This window comes from Oxyura jamaicensis, chromosome 2, assembly GCF_011077185.1.
Source record: "Oxyura jamaicensis isolate SHBP4307 breed ruddy duck chromosome 2, BPBGC_Ojam_1.0, whole genome shotgun sequence".
NCBI classification, from domain to species: domain Eukaryota; kingdom Metazoa; phylum Chordata; class Aves; order Anseriformes; family Anatidae; genus Oxyura; species Oxyura jamaicensis.
The window spans coordinates 85,657,404-85,678,997 of record NC_048894.1 but is presented as its reverse complement, the minus strand read 5'-3'; the positions used below and the strand labels follow the sequence as shown (position 1 = coordinate 85,678,997).

At 34.8% G+C, this 21,594-nt stretch overlaps 1 protein-coding gene across 1 annotated transcript in view; it reads right to left on the bottom strand.

Annotated features, from left to right (window-relative positions):
• ABCA13 (ATP binding cassette subfamily A member 13) overlaps positions 1-21,594 on the bottom strand; it is a 195,658-nt gene that overhangs the window by 119,350 nt on the left and 54,714 nt on the right. The window contains exons 25-31 of the mRNA XM_035318461.1: positions 17,152-17,329; positions 15,278-15,417; positions 10,833-10,946; positions 9,044-9,134; positions 3,760-3,936; positions 2,022-2,322; positions 1,099-1,213 (exon numbers count right to left, since the gene is read on the bottom strand). Coding sequence (XP_035174352.1) covers positions 1,099-1,213; positions 2,022-2,322; positions 3,760-3,936; positions 9,044-9,134; positions 10,833-10,946; positions 15,278-15,417; positions 17,152-17,329 — 1,116 coding nt within the window. The remainder of the gene's footprint in view (positions 1-1,098; positions 1,214-2,021; positions 2,323-3,759; positions 3,937-9,043; positions 9,135-10,832; positions 10,947-15,277; positions 15,418-17,151; positions 17,330-21,594) is intronic.

The following is a 21,594-nucleotide window of genomic DNA, read 5'->3' as shown; positions in this document are numbered from 1 at the left end:
GATGCCATCTTCCTGTTAAATCACTTGTCTTCTTACCCTGTGCTACCCCTTCTGCTGCCCTCTCCTGGACTAAACACTCAGTTCTGAGCTTACCACACATGAACATGAGGAATCCCAGGCACAGCACAATTTTGCATGGGGTTGTAGGACCAGATGTAAGATTACTGAGTTCTCCAGTGAGCAGTTTGCCTTTATATACTCCAAAAAGCACCAGGGATATCTACAGGACTGTATAAACACATATTTTCCCAGCCTATTGCTGAACTAAAAGAAGCATATGGATATTTTTGTAAACCTCTATGTATTAGCGTACAAATAATAATTTAGCCAGGTATGAAATATCACCCCTCTGTTTTTAGAAAATGCTTTTGGAAATAAGATGCTACTATTTCTAATGCATTTTTCATAAGATTATAAAAATGAACTAAAAAAAAAAAAAAAAAGGCATTTTAAAACATTCCAAAATCCATCTTACAAAATCAAAGATTAGAGAAGTTAGATAACTTTCCAAATTGAAACAACAACAACCAAAAAATATATTTACATGGCTCCACTCATAGTCAAACAGAATTCAGATTTGTGTTTATTAAGACATAACATGAGACAGTCTTTCTATATGCTTAGCACCTGCTAAGACTAGTTGTTGACGTAGTTGAAATAGTTCTGTCTCACTTTTTCTGTCATCCTCCCTTAAATTTTTGAAAAATACATAGTACATGGGAAATTTTTAATTTGGCTCATGAAGTTTTATGATATTAGGCCACATACAGCAAAACATGAAAAAAGAATCCCATACTCTAAACACAAAGCCTCATTTTAAATAAGTTTCCAGATTCAACTTTTAAGGATCTTTTGCTTGTTGCTTTTTCTCTCATGGAAAATATTTGCACACTAGGAGGGCTGATGCTGAAACTCAAATCAGTAGTGTTGTGAATCTGAGTTGCCAGTTAGAATCTGAACTTACTGCCAAGAGGAAAACCAAGGAAAAAGAAAAAACAGCTGCATTTATGAGTACACAAAAGTACTCAAATGTTTAAGTTTTGTATTTTGGTATGCTTTAATAAATAAATTTTATTTTCAGAGACTGAACTCTCTTACCTCTTCAAGATGAATTTCTCTTTCATAAACCAGCTTGCGAACCATGCCAGCAACAGAAACCATCCATGTTAACATCATCATAAGTGGGAAAAAAAAACCTATATTGTTCAAGAATCTATGAAAGAATATATATGCAGTACTGTTAGCTCTCACACATAAAAGATTTTTTAGCAGTTTGTTAATAGCTTAATACTGTGACTATTCTCAAAGCATACATAAAACAAGATCTGGCACGAGCAACAAGATTTTTATTCAGGTTAGGTGATTCACTTGTTTTTCATGCAACAAGCTAAATATATGTATTAGTACTATAAATTTTATTTCCATGTGTCAGCAATAGAACTGATGTAATCTCTCTTCCAGGTGATGAGGCTCCATTCATAGTCAAACAGAATTCAGATTTATGCATAATAAGCAATAGCATGAAACAGTCAACTTTTGCTTCATTAATACATTTCTCACCATTAACTAATTTTCCATTCTAATACTCAGGGTGTTATGATAATTTTACAAAAAACAATCCTACACTTTTTCTTTTGCTCAAATCAACTTTGCAGTGTATTTCATCACATACTGGGGACAAATTCTATGTTTGCACACAGGACAATTGATAATAGAAAGGGTGTTTCTTCGCATATTCTGTTAGTTGCATTAGTTAGTTGTATTGACAGTCTTTGTCCAGCAGACTACTCTTACCAATGTATATCTGTAAACAGCTTCTAAGGGGTCATTTGGCAGACAGAAGTTGCATAATGTTTTGTCACCTCGTCTCTTAACATTTGCTGTTTGGGTATCAAACACATTCAGTCCTATGCTAGAAACTGCATTTATTCCTTACAAAGATCTTATAGCTTCCCAAGTCCTCTAAGTGTTAACCCAATAAGAATTCTATAATTGAATTAAGAAGTAGAAAATTTACTTACAGGTCACTGGTATGACAAGGGTAAGGCATGGCTTGCACTTGAATTGCTGGCTCTGAGATATCTGACCCTGTCTGAGCTGAAATGATTGCCCTTTCAATCATGTCTTGAATAGGAATAAAAATATGGTTATATTTAAACCCATCAGCTGGCAGCTTCTGGGGGTGAGATTTCCACACTGGGTTCTTAATCAAATCCGTTCTCATGCTGTAGAGAACACTGGTTCTAATTGTATATGAAATGTGCCATGGAAGTAGATTACTAGAATCTGGCGTCTTGTTCTTTGGTGCATTGAAGATGATACCTGACACAAAAAGAAAAAACATTTCATACTCAAGCCTATATGACATGTTATTTACATACCTAACTCCTGACCAATTATCATATGACAGTAGGATACACTCACCTGTTAGAGCAGGTCTTTTAAAATTTCTTGGCCCCCACTCAAGAATGGTAGGTTTCATAGACACCAACATTATTTCATTCATATTTATTCATAAAATAAATAGGTTTGCAACAGTCCTTTTTACCTGAGAAAATTCCTTCTGAGATTTGTCTTTTTGAATTGTAGCTTATCCTCTTTACATACAGATTTAGCCCTGTTTTATATACAGGTTTTGGGGAGACTGACACCACTTCCACATGCAAAAGCACTGCGACAAAATTTGTCCACCAAAGGATTACAACCCCTGGAAGTGGGTGACAAAGGAAACAATACCAACCCACTAACATTAACTTTGATTTCTTAATTTCTAAGTCAATAATATAAATTCTGCTTTAACATAGCACAATTTTCATGATTGTCTTCTCTAACTCAGTAAAAAGTGTGAGTGAAAGCTTTATCTGTAGCTGGAAAGATAAGTCAAATATATTAAGTTGGTTGTATTTTCTTTCCGGATGACCAAGACATTCTAGGATTTCTTGAGGAACATGAGAAACTGATTTATTTTTTTTCCTTAGGAAAGGAAAATGATCTCTCTGACCACTTGGCTCTCAGAAAGACATCATACAATACTTTGCTGTAAAGACTTTTTTTCAAACTCATTTTCCCATTTATGCAAGCATTTAGTTTTCTAAAACATTCTTCCCCCCTTTTTAGAAAGGCTACATGCAATTCAAAGCTATTTATGCAAGGAGAGAAAATGTGTAGCAAGAAAAACATTCCTGTCTTCTAAACTCTTCTGTACAATTAAACGATTCACAACAAGAACGTAATGCAAAGGACAGACAGTGTAATCCCAATGAGGAAAAGAAATAACATCAGTTGCCTAAGAACTAATTTACTCAGAATAAATAATTTTCTAAGTTGTTGGTTTAAGAACTTTTTTTTTTTTTTTACTTTTTCCCCTCTTTTTGCAAAGCCAAGAATATTAAAACTAAAATTTAAAATGAGAAAAAACAGGTAATCTTGTCCTAAGTAGTTGAGTTTCCCCAGTAGTGTATATTTTTATTCCTTTTAAGCTTTTATGACTCTGCTTTTCAATGTTTCATGAGCAATCACAGACTCCAAAGATTCATTTGGCATTTCCACAATTAAAAAATGTACTTAGTCTTTACTGCATATATTATAGCAACCAAATGTTGGGGAATATCGCTAAATTAGATGTGCTGTATTTTGCCTGTATTATGAGTTTTAGTACATACTTTGAAACTGTGCAACTTTAACCTCTCATCAACAAACACAGACAACAACTAAAGTCTGATGTTTTCTGTATTTACACATTTTAAATAAGATACTTACTAGCCAAAAAATTATTTTGCTGCATGAGCTCACGAGCTTTCTCCTCCAATTTATCAACAGACTCAAAAGGCTGGAAACGATCCAGTAACACACAGGAAGAAATATTTACTATGAGATGTGACAACAGGTCAATCTGTTTACTTGCTGAGCTGTTAAGCATCTTGTCCATCATAATTTCTAAGAGGAGGAAACAAATTGGACTGCCTTAGTTTTAATGAATTAAGCAGAACAGAAAGGTGTGTTCTCACTTGCATATCCTGTAGGAGAAAATATACCTTGTATTAAAAAAGGGATTAAAAAAAAAAAAAAAAAAAACTATTATTGTGAACTTGTGAAAGTGTAGTTCATGTTTCAGCAGCTTTTACAAGTCTTTAGCTACACTTCTCTTCAATTTCAAAACAACAAAAATATAACAAGTTCTAGAAAAAGGACTTTTAACATTTCTTCAGCCTTCCATAAGTACTCCCACAAATAAAAAAGAGTTACTGTACTTCAGGCAGAGATACATCTTTTTATCTAGTAATGTATTGGCTAGCTCTTATCTTCTTGACACCACAAATATTTCAAGAAGTTCATCATATAGGGTACAAGCATTTTGATCCAAGCCCTACATTTAAAAAAAAAAAAAAAAAAAAAAATCAGAATAAAACACCAGAACCTCCCCATTTGACTTTGATCGTATTTACAGATCCACGATGAATGTATACCTTAACCAATGTTGTGTTTCACCAGCACTGAGCCTTTGGAGGAATCCAGATCTCCATCCATTGTTAGAGAACTGTGCTAAATCCTTAAGTTTGAGAGAATAATCATAGGGATAGCACGAGCTGGAAACATTGTAAATTCATCTGGATTTAATGGAAACATCTGAATTTCTCAAGTAATAATACGTTATAAAGCATCCAACACAAGCTTTCTTCTTAGACTCACTTGAACATATAGGCTTTAAAAAGGATGGGTGATGACCTCATTTGCTAACAGTGGTGACAGACAAACCCTGGATCGTCAATGTTATTTAACAGCAGCACAGGAAATATTACAACAGGAAGGCAGATAAGTGGAAAAAGATGTATGGAGTAGTCTGGGGAAGAGACACAATTACCAGTGAGAAAGTAGAAAGATTAAAAGGAGTAGAAACTGAGAAACTGATAGTTTAGAACTCAGAAGACAAGCAAGCAATGAGAGGATGAATTCATGGGCTGAGAGAAAAAACAGCCTCAGAGATACGATACGTGTCTTATTTATTACTGTCCTTCAGGAGTACAAAAATAAAGAAATAAATACATTGCTACTTGTTTCATCACATTAAAGAGAACAGAATATTTCTAACATTAACCTCAGGTAATAAGGTTAAGCTTTAACTTATTTTTATATTTGTGTGTCTATATTTATATATATATGTAGCCCTATATATAAACAAAAAAATGAGACCTTTTCACCATCTGATCTTTATAAAACCTTAATTTGATTTTTTTAATTTAAAAGAAATAATAAATTCCCTCATGAATTATACTATTAAATATTTCAAGACAAGAACTAGTGTTCATAGTGTTCACATAACATAAGAACCAGAGTACAGCACACTTAAAATGTTTCTGGAAGTAAAATATTGTACTTCACAATCTAGATTTACTTCTTTAGTCTAACATATATAGAAACAGATACAATGCACAGGAAAGGTTTAGCATTAAAATGTTGTTTATATTTCTCATTTATAAACACAGCTATTCAATAAAAACTTGGTGAAGCTCTTTTTACTCTTATCTTCACTGTTTGTTCTCCAACTTAGGTTGTTTAACCTACTGTTAAGTAATTCAGAGGAACTATAATTGTTTTCTATGAAACTACCAAATAGAAGTGCTATTCAAGTGAAAGGTTGCAAGACAAAAAATAGGAATAAACCAGGAAAGAGTGAATTTAGGTCAGAAATTAGGAAAAAATTCTAGTTACCAGATGATTGTGGTGGTGGCATAGGTTTCAGTGATGATGTTAGAGCTACTTCCTTTGCTTCCAGATTTCTATGTATACATAAAATTATTTCATGACACTGAGGGCAGCAGTGGAACAAGCCAAGCAGGAAAGTTGCCTAGATTTTTTTATTTGTTTTGATTTCTTCCCAGGTCACACACAGCCCACTCCATAAGGGAGATTCCTTTGTAATGAAAAACACTGCACATCTAGAAGTCACTGAAGAAGGACAAGCGGGAGACTCAGGAACAAGGATATAAAAAGAAGGCCCTGCCGTGCAACCGCCTCCCCTTGTGCCTCTTGAGAGATCCATAAAGACTGCTCCCAGCAAGGAGCTCAGGCTCTAGCAGGACAGGTTTTATATAAAATTGGTTATACCAAAGAGATTATGGCAAATTGCTGGGTTGGAAGGCAAGCATAGAGGAACAGAGCTACCTTACCCACACAAGGCTAGTTTAGAAGGTGAAGATGCATTTAAAAAGAAAAATACAATCTTTTCTGCCCCCAGTTCAATATTTACTTTGTACATGGTTACTGACACAATAACCTGTTTTAGAAACTGGTAACTTTGTCAGGCCCCCTAGTACAATCATTTAATAGAACAGATAGAATATCAATCCACTCAGTGTCCTATGAAACTTTCCAACAGGAATTGCAGGGTGAAGAAAATGTAGCATCACAGTGAAGTTAATAAGACAGAAACACAAACACCTCAGATTTGAGTATAATTAGACGACAGCTTAATGTAAGCATAGATGTAAAGCCAAGGGAATACTTGTTTTCATTGGAAGACAAAATACATAATCACACAGATTAGGTGATTTTAAGAAACTAGATCTTTGGATGGAAATAAACATACGTGAGTGGTAAAACTAATAACATGTGGATACATTTAAGAGTTTAATTGGATCCAAGTGAAATAATTACAGAACTAAAAAAAAAAAAAAAATGGATGCAGTATAAGACTAACAAAAGTTTGTTTGTTTGTTTGTTTAAAAAAAAAAAAGTCATAAGGGTTTACAGTAATGGTTGTATATGATTATAGTCTAAAAAAAGAAAAAAAAAAGCATATACAAAAGAATGTAAAAATAAGACAGCACAGTCATTTTTCAAAAAGCCAAATGGTAAAGTGAATCTATAAGTAGAAATGTAATCAAAGTATAAATGCAGAAGAATGCTATGGGACTCTGGACCAAGATCAGCTTCAGAAAGGCATAAATGTTATCATCAGCTATAGCCTGTATTGACTTTTCACTTTTTATATGATAATTTTATCAATTGTATTACATTAAAGAAACTCTAGTTTCATAAACTATTCCACTTAAATGATTTCCTGCATTCACAAACCAAGATTATTAACCATTTATTAGAGTCAAATGTTTCTAACTGTTAAAAAGCTATAGTTTGAGAAATACATGCATGGATTTCTGGGATGAAGTTCTCTGCAACAGTGAAGATGTACCTGATGACTCAAAAGAGGTGATGACTCAAAAGGTTTCTTCTTAATGAAACAGTTTGCCCACAGTCTGTCATATAATTCCCTGTGCTAGGTCTGTATGAACCAAATGCATCTATTGATCAACTAATGAACTGAGACAGTTATATTTCCAGCAGGTCTTGTAGGTTAAGAGACTTGCTCTGTTTCCCCTCCCTATATCTTTCTGATTACATGATTCTGTTTTTATTTTAATCGTATTCTGGTCCTGTTTCACCATGATGGGTGAACTGTGCTTGACCCATACTAGCGAAATGTTCAGGGGTTAAGGTAATATTCCTGAGAGATGGCAGATAGAAGTTTGAGTCGCTCATCCTAAGGAGGATACTGTACCCAGAGCTCTTAATTTCTGCATTAAATTCAGGACACTGCTTGCCGTGGTTTTTTGTTTGTTTGTTTTTAGTGAAAGTGCACGCAGCTAGTATCAGCCTTCAAAAACAAAGCCTTCAAACCAAGGCCATCAGTTTCAGTTACATCGTGTACCCTGTGCATACAAAATAAAAGCCAAAAACTTCAGTTCACGCCAACCACGATAGTATCCGCTCAGGGCAATAGTACAATTAAAGACTGAGTACACAACTTCAGCATTTATAAGCTCTCAGGAGCTTAAATGGCTTTTGTTGATTTCCTGCTTAGAAACAGGTACCAAAGTCCAATAAAAATTGCACTTCAGGTATATAATATTTTCTTAGTTCTGTTTTTCAGGTTCAGACTTAATTCTTTAACTGTAGAGCAGAATTAGCAATCCATATTGCTGTAAAGTCAATCCCTGCCCACAGACACTTCATGGAGGCGTCTCCTGAGAAGCACCTAGCTCCCTTAGTGCATGACGTCACACTGTTATTGCATTTTATGCTACACCTCTTTCTTTGCTACTACTCTCTGCAGTCCTCATGATCATAAACTGTTCTTAAATAACATTAGACTCTGCCTTAGTATGGACAATTCCTTCTAATGCTGTCAGCAACCATTTTCTTTAGAATGGACCTACCTACTGACAGCAGGACATATTGAACATTTTTTTTCCTTTATCAAATTGTTACAGTTCAGTTATCAAATTTAAGTAACCTGGAGGTCTGGCTGCCAGAAGCTCAGCACCAGAGCTGAAATGGTACAGCCAAGGGTGGTGGTGACCATGGGGACACTACTGGTCAGCCTCATAGTGGCCTGACTATGGACGTGCTCATCTGCACCCATATTTCCACCCACAGGGTGACATTTTGGCATGGCCACCATCCCCATGGTCCTGCTTGGCCATCCCAGGGCTGAGTCTGACCCAAGTTACTCTCTGCTGACCTAAGCCTGCCCTTGTAGCCCTCTGGTAGTAACCATATCTCATGCTTTGCTGGGGCTCAGGGAGATGGCAAGGAACTATTTCTCCCTAAAAGAAGAGATACAGACAGCCTTTGCTTGTATTGATTAAACATACAATGTACCCAATCTGATTTTCCATTTCCAAAGCATATAGATTTCCCTCAAAATTACTAAAATTTTACTGCTGCATAAGGGAACTGTAGCTACCAGGATTACTTCTTCCCTCCCTCCCTTTAAATATAGCTCCTGTGTTTTTAAGTCTCCCATGACAGTTTGCTACTTCTAATTCATTACCAGATTTTTCCAGTGTTCCAATATTATGCAATGAAAATTATCCACATACACACAAAGACATTTAGAAATACAGGAGACTAACTCAACAATAGAAGATAAAATCTGGTGTTTTTGTTTCATCTAATTAGGTAAAATATTGAAAACTAACTGAGCATAGTTGTAAGTTTAAGTTAAAATTTAATAAGGGTAACCAGTATATGCACTTTTACGTACCGTATACTTGCATTTTTTGAAAGAGCTTTTCCATGTCAATATCCAGGTTACTTTCTACAAAGTGCTTTACAAAATTGTTTTGAAGTGCTTCCTAAAATAAAAAGTTTTAGATGTTTTGTCATACATCACTTCGTCTTCACTAAAGAAATACAAAATATATGTATGCATCAATGTTCAACCCCCTTATAAATATTTCCTGTATAACAATGGAGAAATTGCTTAGCTTCTCTATGTCTACAGTTTTTCACCTTTCATTAGTTAACTCCACACATTTAAAATAAAAAATAGCACATATACTCCCCATTGCTATAATTCACTGTCCTTTACTCCCAATATTTTAACTGTGAGTCCATTCTAATATACTTGCAACTCTCCTCAGACAGAAACTCATTTTCTTTTCCTGCAAGACTTTTGGGGCATTGAACTAATTAGCGCTGGCAGTAGCAAAATAAACATGTTTAAAAACTAGCAGTTGGGAATTCATTTTATATTGTTTTTGATTCGGTATCTCATTTGTCATATTCTAAGGTGAAAAAAATGTATTAGCACTACAAGAGCATCCTGGCATCTGCAAGTCTCATGCCTGTATACTAGTAACGTTCCGTACGTGAACTTAAGAGTAACCATTCAGTTGGTTTGTGTAAGCCATGACAGGATTCTGCTTATAGATTCACAGAATATCCTGAGTTGGAAGGGATCCACAAGAAACATCAACTCTAGCTCCTGACTCCATGCAAGACCACCCCCAAAATCAGACCATTGGTCTGACAGCATTGTCCAAACACTTCTTGAACTCCAGCAGGCTGGGTGCTGTGACCACTGCTCTGGGGGGCCTGCCCCAGTGCCCGACCACCCTCTAGGGCAAAACCTTTCCCTAACCCCCACCCTGCCCCTCCCCTGTCCCAGCCCCATGCCATTCCCTCGGGTCCTGTCGCTGTCCCCAGGGAGCAGAGCTCAGCGCCTGCCCCTCCGCTCCCCTCGTGAGGGAGCTGCAGGCCGCCATGAGGCCTCCCCTCAGCCTGCTCTGCTCTGGGCTGAACAAACCAAGGGACCTCAGCTGCTCCTCATATATATGTTTTGTCCTCTAGGCCCTTCACCATCTTTGCAGCCCTTGTTTGGACACTTTCTAATAGCATTATGTCCTTTTTGTACTGTTGTGCCCCAAACTGCACACAGTACTCGAGTTGAGGCCGCAGCAGTTCGGAGCAGAGCCAGGGTAAAGCCAGCCCTCCTGGCTGCCAGGACAGCCCAATCATAAAAGCCTTTCATGTCTTCACAAGGAGAACAGGTCATTTTATTGGTATATTAAAAAAGAAGAAAAAGAAAAAAAGAAAAAAAAAAGAAAAAAGAAAAATACGTAGAATGGGGAAAAGCCTAGTTACAAATTGATCTTTTTTTAATTTATTTATTTTAAACAGTCACTATTTCCCACATCAGTTTTTTTTCAGTTGCATACAGCGTCGGAAAAAGCAAATGATAAACACACAAGTTCCAGAAAATATTATTTCCTCCAGTCTTACATTTGTTTTAGAGAAGTGCATAAAGCTTGTGCTTGTTTTATTTCCCCTACTGCCTGGTAGTACTGGATAGCGATGTAACATTCCTTTTAAGCATTTTCAGCTCAAAAGTTGGTCAGTATCATACTGTAGGCTCATAACCTAAAGCTAATCTCTCTTTTTTTCAACTCTTTTTAAACCCACAGCCAGACAGATGGGCAGTTTTACACTTATAGAAATTCTGACTAGATCAATTAATTGGAAAACAGGAAACCATCCCACAGTTCACCAACCTGCAGCCGTGAGACCATGAGGACATTTCCACGATTTTTAAAAACTTCAGACATCCTAAGCCATGTCTGAGAATAAGTCTTCAAGTGTTCCACAAAACCAAAAGTGAAATTAGCCTAGGAAAAAGAAGACATGGAGACAAACTTTAAAAAATAAAAAATAAAATAAAACTGTGCATAGAAAACTATAAAAAACTGGAAGAACTTCAGATCTTCTACAACTCCTTTCCATTTCATTTGATAGTAAATTGTAAGGGTATCTGTGTTTTCTTTTTGTGTTTTAGAAATGAGAAGCATTTGTTGCAGTCTCTGAATACGAAACAAATCACACATTACAGGATACCTTTTGTTTATGTTTCTTATCTGAAGGATCATAGAGACCTATTTATTTTATGATGTCTCTTTCATGCAGAATATCATAGAGGTGCTTCAGAATGCAAGAAAAATACAGTTAGGACATACTTAAAAGAAAGAGTCTACAGACCACATGGATCTTTTGTTCTAACATGAACATGAAAAAAATTTAAAAGTTGGAAACAGTCTGGAAAATAAAGACAACTGACCAAACATACTCTATTTCAAAATAGTGTTAGAGAGGAAGACCTGAGTATAGCAAAATGTTCTGTGGCCCAGTCACACAGAAGCTGTAATGTTTTTTCTTAGCCACCAGCAAATAACCATCAATTTTTCCAGACTGTTTTAACAGATCATAAATGTACTCACTATTAGAAAGTATTGCAGTATGCTTTTGTTTCAATTGGTATTATCAGTCACACAAGAGCATTTAAGAACTAGATCTCTCCATTACAATCTAGCTTTGTTATTATGGTAGAGATCATGACATTTTCCAGCAAAGAATTTCTCCAATGAGTTGTAAACTGCAATTTGGGACCACACTTTTTACAATAATCCCTATTAAAAGTACATGTTTTTTGCCATAGTATTTTAAGTGTCTTTTGCAAAATCCCACTCCTAGCTCTCATCTCTCCTTCTCTCCCAGCGATGAATACTTAAGTATCAGAAAATACAGAAAAACATTTTGTGGTATTTCTCTCTTCCCGTTTGTAGCACAGAAGCCCCCAAAGACAGCCTTGTAGACGGCCTCATTCTCCTGAAGGAATCTATGCATTTAACTTATATGAGATTGCATATTTCACTTTCCAAAGGAGACTGATCCTAAATGTTAAACTAAAGTTTGGCATCAAATCAGCTAAACAAGTTTTTCTCTTTACAAGCAACACAGAAAACTCATGGACTGAGAACCCAGACCTGAACATCAGGATCATGTAACCCATTGTCCAGGCTCGATGGTGACAAGCTGAGGAAAACCAGAAAGGCTGCAAGGGTAGCAAAGAGCTAAAATAGGATATAAATTTTCTTTTCCCCAGCGTAGAGCAGGAACATAAGGTCACACTGCAACATGAGGAGATTGAATTTTAATCCATTATAAATTGTTAGATCAAGCATATCGCCAGGGAGCTCAGAAGAGCTCAGATCTTGGTGTTTCTTGAGTTGATTCTGAACAGCACAAAGGATTTTTTTTTTTTCCTGAAGTCACTTCAAAGATCTGCAGTAGCTATAATGTGATTGTATTCAACCTTCTTATACAAACAATACAATCCAAAAAGTCATGCAGCAGCATGGATTTTTGAAAAATAAGAATTTTATATGATGCAGAAGCTTATTTGAAATAGATTTAAAGCAGCAGTTGAAGGGGTCAGTTTTATGCAAGGGATAAAGAGACTGATTAATGGCAAAATAGTGGAAAACTGAACAAATACATACTGTTTATCAAAACAAAGAATTGAGAAGACCATTTACATGCCTATGTATGCATGCATATGGACTACACAGCAGAAATGTATTAGAAAACACACTTTTAAAAGATGAAGTTACATCCAAATGAGAAAACAAAATATGAGAAAAATTAACTTAAAGTTTTGGAAGCTTAACTTTTTGCTTCCTCATTCAACATGGTAGGCCTTTGGAATGTTACCATGTCAAATCTTTCTACATGGAGTACACTTTAGAAAATCTGTCTCGAATTGAAGTAGCGTTATAAGAAATTAAAAATAAATACTCTTTGAAAAAAAAAAAAAAAAAGTCATGTAAATTAACAAAATGAACAATAAGTAGTTCCCAGGACCAGATAACATCCTGCCAAGAATTCTAAAAGAGTTCAAGGATGAAACAGTTGAAGTACTTACTGCAGCATAACTTCCTGATTAAAATTGCCCTTGATATCAGGGAACTGAAGAATAACAAATTCAATGCTATTCTTAAAAAAGATGCTACGGGAACTAGGGGACTACACAGACTAATGATTTTGAAATCTCTACTAAACAAATTTTAAATTTGCTATAATAAATAGAATTACAATAAAGGATAGCAGTAGAAATAAAGAATAGAAGTAAACATAGCTGGGAGATATAAAATATTTGAATTTTAAAGAGAAGTTGTGCCTCGTCTCTCTGGAGAAGTTAAAGAACTAGCAAATAAGGAAGAGGTAGATGATGTAGAACACTTCAGCACAGACAGGTTGAATGCAGAGTTTACACGAGCTCAAAAACAAAGTGGACAAATTATAGCAGTAAAGTCTTGGAGGAAATTCTGACCTACAAGTCTTTGGAAGCTGGGACAGTATTTAGGGGGGAGTATCACTTTCTCATGTGCTCTTCAGCAACTCCCTATACAGGCTTCACTGGCTACAGTAGGAGTCAGGACTTGGGGCAGGATGAACAAAATCTAACTTGGTAAAGTGACTCCTACAAGTTTATATTCTAATGGAGTTGGAGTTTGATATTTAATACAATTTCCCTTCAAGTTCTCTTCCTTCTGATCAATGAAGATCCATTAAAATAAATATTCTGTGTAACATTTAGGCTGGATATTACCTTTGATTAAAATTAGCCTTGAATATCAACTACGGCCCTTTCGGGACTGAATACATTTAAATGCCTTCCTGATGCAACCATAAATAAAAATGTTCTTTTGAGCTTATTTAACTGCCTTTATAATGACATCTTTTAACAGACTGACAAGTCAGGTGTGCTTATGCAAAGCCAGAAAGGCTAAGTAAGCTAGAATTTTATTTCTGAATTGTCTTGTTACTTTAATGTACATATTCCAACTGTTCCAGTTACAAAGAATTGGATCACAAATCAGCTCATCACAAGCAAATATCTATCTATCTATCTATATATATATATATATAAGGTTAACTTCATTATGAACTCTACTGTTACTTTTAAGAAACCTTATTAGGATTTATTTTTTTTGCCATTTATCACAACTCATTCTTCAGAGAATTTCCATCTATAAAAATCAAGAGCAGCTTCATTTTTAGATAACTAAAATTTTTAAATCTATTATACTCATCTCCAGAGAGGTGGCCTGTTGCTCATATTAAGATATTTAACTGCAAAATATGAAATCATTGAAACATTACTTGTGATTCATAGCAGAAACTATAAAGTTACCGTGTGTCTGCTCTCTAGTATGTGCTATTTGGCTTAGGTTTTTATCATCTTTTAGAGCATAAGTTAGACCATCACACTGTACTCAATTTACACAGGAAATAGTTACCATCAAATTTAAAGTTACTACAGTCTTTCTGTGTACCATTTACAGAGGAGCAATGCTGTTTTCTAGATTTTAAGCAAAATTGTCATTCCTGCAATAAATAATATTCTGAGGTGAAAATAATATATTTGCAAGATAAATGCAAAATTAGCATAGAACTCTAAGCTGTACTTTCAAGGATTTATGATCTCATCTTTTACATAAGTGCTTCAAAGCTAGTCGTGAACAAACACATCTTTGTAGATAATTATGCTCAAACCAGAGAACCTACCATACCAGACAGTAAAATTGTTGACTAGTTTCAAGTCATCAGTGTTGACATATATATGGTAGCTCAGCCAACAGTATTCATACTACTAGTGTTAAAACATGATCAGGAAGGAAACCAAGATGCACTGTAGTTTGTTTTTTTAATGCAGCTCAGTAATTCCTTCCAAACAGACTTTTCTTCCCAGGGCATCCCTTCCTCAAAGTTCCCTTTGCTGCCCCATAGAGTTATTATCCTAAAAAACACATTCAGGGCAAAAACTTACTTGTAATATGTATATTCTGCACATTGATACAACATGCTTCACACTACACTTCTGCTAATGTGTTCTTTTAATCTTTCTATACAGAGTTTAAGTGACATTGAACAAAATTATTCTTTTCACTCCAAGGTGAAACCACTGTAACAAACAGAATAAAAGTTAAGACAAATATCAAGCTTGAAGTAGAAAGGTGAGAACTTGAGGAATAGGATAAATCCAGTTTTCTTGAAGGCAATTATACGGTTGCTTTTACCTACCGTGAAAGAAATGGACCTTTAAAATGAAGTACAAAGACAAAAATCAATAAACAGAAATAGTGCTTCTTTTAATACTCACCTTCTCTATCACCAGGTCAATCATGTTGATATTGGAATTGTACAGTATCTTTCCATGTAATAAAGGTTTCAGTAAAGTCCATACCAAAGCCCCATTAGAAGACTGTAAAATCTCCTGATAAAGCTTCAAGCAAAACGGAGCTGCAAAACAAAGACAGGCTCACAATTAAGAAAGTCAATAAAGGTAGGGTTGACTTTTATTTATTTATTTAATCCATTTTGAGTCTTAATTTAGGATCTGCCACAGCAGCATGCCAGATATTAGCAACAATCACTAAGCAATAACTACAGGTCCCTGAAAAGAAATTGTTTAACTACAGTCTAAGATATCATTGCGGTTGCAGAACTCTAAACATCAGACAAGCAAAAAACAATCTAAAGAGCTTTTCACATTCCTGAAAAGCAATCTGTGAACTCCATTTGTCCTAAGTGCTACATTAGCGCATTACAGAGTGGAAGGACAAAAAACCTCTGCACAGAAAATGAATGCTGAGGAAAAGAGTCACCTTAAGAAATCAGACTAACCCTAGACTCTCAGTTGTTCTATACCTTTCTATTCCTACTTAAGAAAGAAGGATAACCCTTCATAAATACAGACTTCATTTACATATTTTCATTAAAACTACAATTAAATTAAATGACATTTAAAAAAAAAAGAAAGAAAAATGGCATTAAACTATGACACCTAACTTCTTGATTTGAAAAATATAAACATCATTCCTTAACTAAAAAATATTTTCCTACACCAGATTGGGTTATTAGTGTATTAGGGTGGCAGCATATCCTTCAGAACATATACCCGTGAAGAGCCCCCAGGAAATCCCATGCACTTGCATAGCACTCAAGTACAGGAAATGAGTTGTCTGTGGGAAACATTTAGATTTTTATGCCCAGCTCATGTGCATTACTTTAAAAAAATAAATTATGAGTGGATTTTGAAATATGTCGTTTCATGTCATTAACAATTCCATAAGAAAGACAAATATTACTATATTTAATGGAAAACTAAGCCAATAACATTTAGAATTCCACCAAAGATAAAAGAAATAATCATCAGAAATGTATCATTTAGAATGACCAGTTCTTTGCCCAGACTTTTACTTTCTTCAAGGAAACATTCATTACTAAGCACAACTGTTGCTAAATGACAGGAAAGAATTAAGAGGCTCCAAACTGGCCAGTCAAAAACAGCAATATACTAAAAGACACAGAGGACTTGCTAATCTGAGTTTGCTGTGATTTTCCCCACATGCAAGTGAACAAGGTTAAGGCAGAGCTCTGTCGCCTTACTCAAAGTGCCTGCTGGTACAGCCAAGACTGCAGAAATAGCACAGGGACACTGAAGCACCAATGAAGTTATTAGAAATATCAACATTGATCAGGCTGAGTCAAAAGTATGTTGAAGAAAGAGCAGAGGTGAAATTACGTGAGAGAAGAGACTTTCTGGGCACTTGATAAAGAATGGAGATTTCAACTATTAAAAAACTCCTTATCCAGACGGTTTGCTTATTTTACTGCACAGTACCACCACAGCATTGTGTTCACAGAAGGAAGGCATGCAGCAATAGATTTTCAATCTCATATCTCAAAAATGTATTTTGAATACAAAACTTTTTAAAAAAAAAAATCTAATAAATACATCTCTAAGACAGGAATATTTTTATTCATTATTTAAAAGGATAGGAAACAACCAGAATTACTTGTTACATCACTATTTTCTCTCAGCCATAAAATTTGTATTGATCATTCCTTGTATTCAGGTTTACAGTATCAGTTGAGATGTCAGATGGTATCTAAACATTTCCCTTTAATAGAGAGAAACTTCTGCAAACTGTGAAAGTATATAAGCAACTTGTTATCAATAGATTTTCTCACTCGAGTCTTCAGGAATGCCATATTTTGCCATATTGTCCTCCAAGAGTCCCGTGATCCTGGGCATGTCAATGAAGAGGTTTGCACTGCTGAAAAATGAAGATTCTTCTTTACAGACTGCCTTGATTACAGACTCCAGGGATCCAGCAGCTGAACTTCTGAACTGCCCACCTTGCAAGAACTAGAACAAACAGAAATACAGATGAACCCAAGTTGCTTTTAGTAGCTTCAGGGAGTAGCCCTAGTGTTCTCTCAATATGGCATCCAAGGAGATCAACAGAATTAAATTGCTGAAATTGTCTACAGGAATGAGGGCCTGCTGTGCTCTTTTCTGTTCTCCTGATAATCTTTGTTGCTTGGGGGTGGGGGGGAGGTATTGCAGTTACCAGGGTACTGAATGAAATACAGTAGTATAGCCTATTACATTAACTTTTTAAAATACTGCGTACTGACTGGGCAGGCATAAAAGGAATGGAAATATCATGACAACTGTAATAGAGATTCCCTGTTTCACAGTTTCTGCTCTTCTGGTAAATCAGTCCTGTGTCACAAAGCAGAAACAGCCAAAATTATTTAAATATAAATGCTTGCAGTGAAAACAGTCACTAAAAAAAAAAAGAAAAAAAAAAAAAAAAAAAAGTGCATATGCCATGAAAACCCAGTTTTCATTTTCAAGTACATCTTTTAACTTGTTGAATGTACTTCTGTACTTCTATTTTTTGCATATCTCAAGTCATACCACCATTTACAACTGCCATTTGCTCGTGACAAATGAGGAGAGATGCTCATCTAATGAGAACAATCTGACAGTTTTTATGGCTTAAGAACCATCATTAACCATACTCCTAGAATGTGCAACTTCATTTTTCAAACTATTTAACTATTTGCTCATTTGTAACTGGTAACTCATGGAACACTTCACAGGTGCATGGCTGTAGGAGGATACAACTGCAAGGCAACCTGCTGCAAAAGTAATAGCTGAAGGATATATTGGCCCACCTGATTTTCATTATTGTTGCAGATTCATGTCAAGAAAAACATAACTGGACTATCAGACATCATTTTAAGACTGCACAACTGGCAAACAGGAAAAAGATTTTAATACATCAACAAAACATATTTAACACTGAAATAAATGAACATTTGATTTGCTGAAAAAAAGTTGTGGGTTTGTTGTTATTGTGGCTTTGGTTTTTTGTTTTTGTTGTTATTTGAGTCATTTTCAAAACAGTTCAGCACTTTACATAAGCAGTAAATCAGAGTTTAGAGGTTATGCTATTAGAAACTTTTCATTACTAGCAGGTATTATTTAAAACTCAGTGTTGGTTGCCACTAGAACCTGACTGGCATACACTTTCAGCATACAGCATAGTAGTATCTATGTAGTATCTATGTAATATCTAAATAAGTAGTATCTGGATTTCATATCATCATCATCTAGCTCTTGAATTTATGTGACGGCATGGACTTCACTTAGAGGAATAAACTTGATGCACAGTGCTGAATAAGAGTAGTTTTGAATCCTTATTTGTGACTATTTGTACCAAAAGAGTAAATGTGGCTTATCTCAGTCAAAGAGCACAAACTTACTAATTAATTCTGGTTCCAGTCACAATAACTTGAAATTCAGATAATGAATATTTATGCAATGAACTGCCACCAACAGACTCAATCTTCTTACTGTCTTTCAACTAAATACCCATTGACTCCATAAGATACATTTCCTAAGAGTTTGCTTTGATAAAGTGGGAGAGTTATATAGGATGCATGTTCATAAAAAGTTATCTTTGATCCATTTTTTCTAGTTTAAACTAAATGAAGTAGGTCTTAAATCAATGCTTTTAAGTCCAGACAAGTAGCCTCCCACAAACAAAACAAGCCTTTTGCCAACAGACTCATGGAAAATGAAGGCTGGGAGATTAAAAGGCTATTTGGAACTGGATTGTCAAATGGGTGCAAAAAACTTATAACACAGGGACTTCTGACCTAACTGGACAGTGGAAAGACTATTACTAGCAAAAAATAAAAATAAAAAATGTCTGGAGTAGAAATATCAACTATGCAATAAAGTAAACCCAAAAGTCGAGCCAAATTACATATTGCAAAGCAAATTTAAACAAAGTCATGATTATTACATGAAGAGATGAAAGAAAAAAAAAAAAAAAAAAAAAAAAAAAGACATTTTCCTGGAAAAGCAGAGGGAGATTTAAAATAATACAAATTTCAATGAAACCAAAAAGATAAAGGAAACAATGCAGAGAAACAGATATTCCTTCTGCAGAGGCATAAGCAAAACAAACTCTCTACTGTACTGAAATTATATAAAATTTATATGGCAACATTTGAAGCACATCTATACTCAGTGATGAGTGATGCAATGCCTCAGGAAATAATGGTGATGTTTAATATGGCAAGGTATCACAATGCATTTTAACATGGAGAAGAGTTTCAGACAAATAGTATGTGAAGAGTAGAATTTAATGCATTATCAAAGTATTATTACAGGCCAACACAATACATTTATTTGGGAAGGCAGGTGAATTTCCTGAAAAAGACTTGTGCTGTCTCTAATCTAGGTAAACTCTAGAAAGTAGTTAACCTTCTTATCATAGAAAACATTGATTAGCATTCATTCAATAACTATGTCGTGGGTAAAGAATGGTCTTGATAGTGCAGGGATCCTGAAAAAAGAAAGAAAATATTGTATCACAGAGAAGTTACTAGTGGTTTTCTTGAGACTGACCTTATATCCATTGTAAAGAGTTTTTTAGCCCTGAAAGGAGAAGTGAGTTACTGAAATTTGCTACAATCTAAAATCAGAAGGCACTCAGGAGAAGTGAAGATCAAAATACTATATGTGAAGATACTGGTTACCTGATTTAAAGTAAGCCAAATATGATACACAGTGCAAATTATTATTCATCAACTGAAATCTTTATTTGCTATTATAAAATGAAGTTTACCTGTGTTTGTTACTTATTCTTGATGAAATAATAGACATAAATGTATGACACTTATAGAAAAGGTGAATGCAAGATCAAGAAAGCCATTTTAGCAGCCATAGACACAAATGATCAGAACTACAAGAGTCACCAGCCATACTTGCCCTCAAAGACTGTACAGATTTCTTATCACCAGCATTCAAGATTGACCTTAACGCAACATGTGATGATGTGAATATCTGAGTCAATAACAAGAGTGTTATAATAAAAATAAATAAATAAAAAGCAAAAACAAACACAAAAAGAAATCCACTTAACCTAGGAAAACAGAGAAGGGCTCTAACTAGTCTTCTAACGGAGAAGCTATAATTGCTACATTTTTGATACAAGAACAAATGTACTAGCCAGGGATAAATTTAATTCAGAATTTTATACATTTATAACTCTGGGAGGCTTCCTAGTTTTAACATAGAACTTGTTAAATTTAGCATGGGGATTACAGAATGAGGTTGCCTTTCATTAAGTGACAGCATTCAGTAATTCAGCAACTCCCTTCCAGTCCTGGGCTTATCTATTCATGAGTAAGAAACAGGCCAAAACTTCACATCAAAAAATAAGCAAATAATTTCTAACAGCAAGCAAACAAGCTAAAATCATGATTGAAATCAGCAGTGTTTTTTCCTCAAGGGACTTATCCATTCACTCAATGCATTTAACAGCAGAAAGTGGCTCTGTATTCCAGTTACTACTGGGTGGCAAATGTTGCGTTTTTACATAATCTTTTATTACAACTTGTAACACACCAGTTCAACTTCACATGTTACAGATATTCAAATAATATTTCTTATTTTTCATTCTGTTCTTGAGACACACAAAAAAAGAGTTATGGGTATAACTGTTGTTTTTGTTTTTGGTTTTGGTTTTGTTTTGTTTTTGTTTTTGGTTATTTTCTTAAATCATACTACAACATTTTTTTTCAATTAGCAATTAAGGAAGGAGAGAATCTGTCTTACTCCGTGTTTAAGGTTCATATATTTTTACCTTAAAAAGCTTTACATACTTTATTCGGTAATCTTTCTAGGCCACTGAAAGACTGCTTTTGGTTATCATGAAAATAAAAATCCAGAAGAAGGAACTTCCTTGGAAATTGAGGAAAATATTTAAGGAGAAAGGTTTATAAGTAGTGTCTGCATTTTAGTAACACAGTTATTTAGTAGCACAAGTCAGGCCACCATAGAAAAGACAAAAAGGAAATAAAATAATCAAGAATTAAAAGAATTGGAAAGCAGAAAAATGCAATTGAACCTGAAACAGAAAAGATACTAATTAAAAATAAACAACTTTTACTAGTCCACAAGAGTTAGAGACAAAAGGGTCCTTGAAAACATCACATAGTTAATTTATTAACAAAAGAAATAGGCACTGAGTGTTTTATTCCTCCACAAAATGAGTTGACAAACAGCAACTTCTCAAAAAAAAAAAAAAAAAAAAAAAAAAAAAAAAA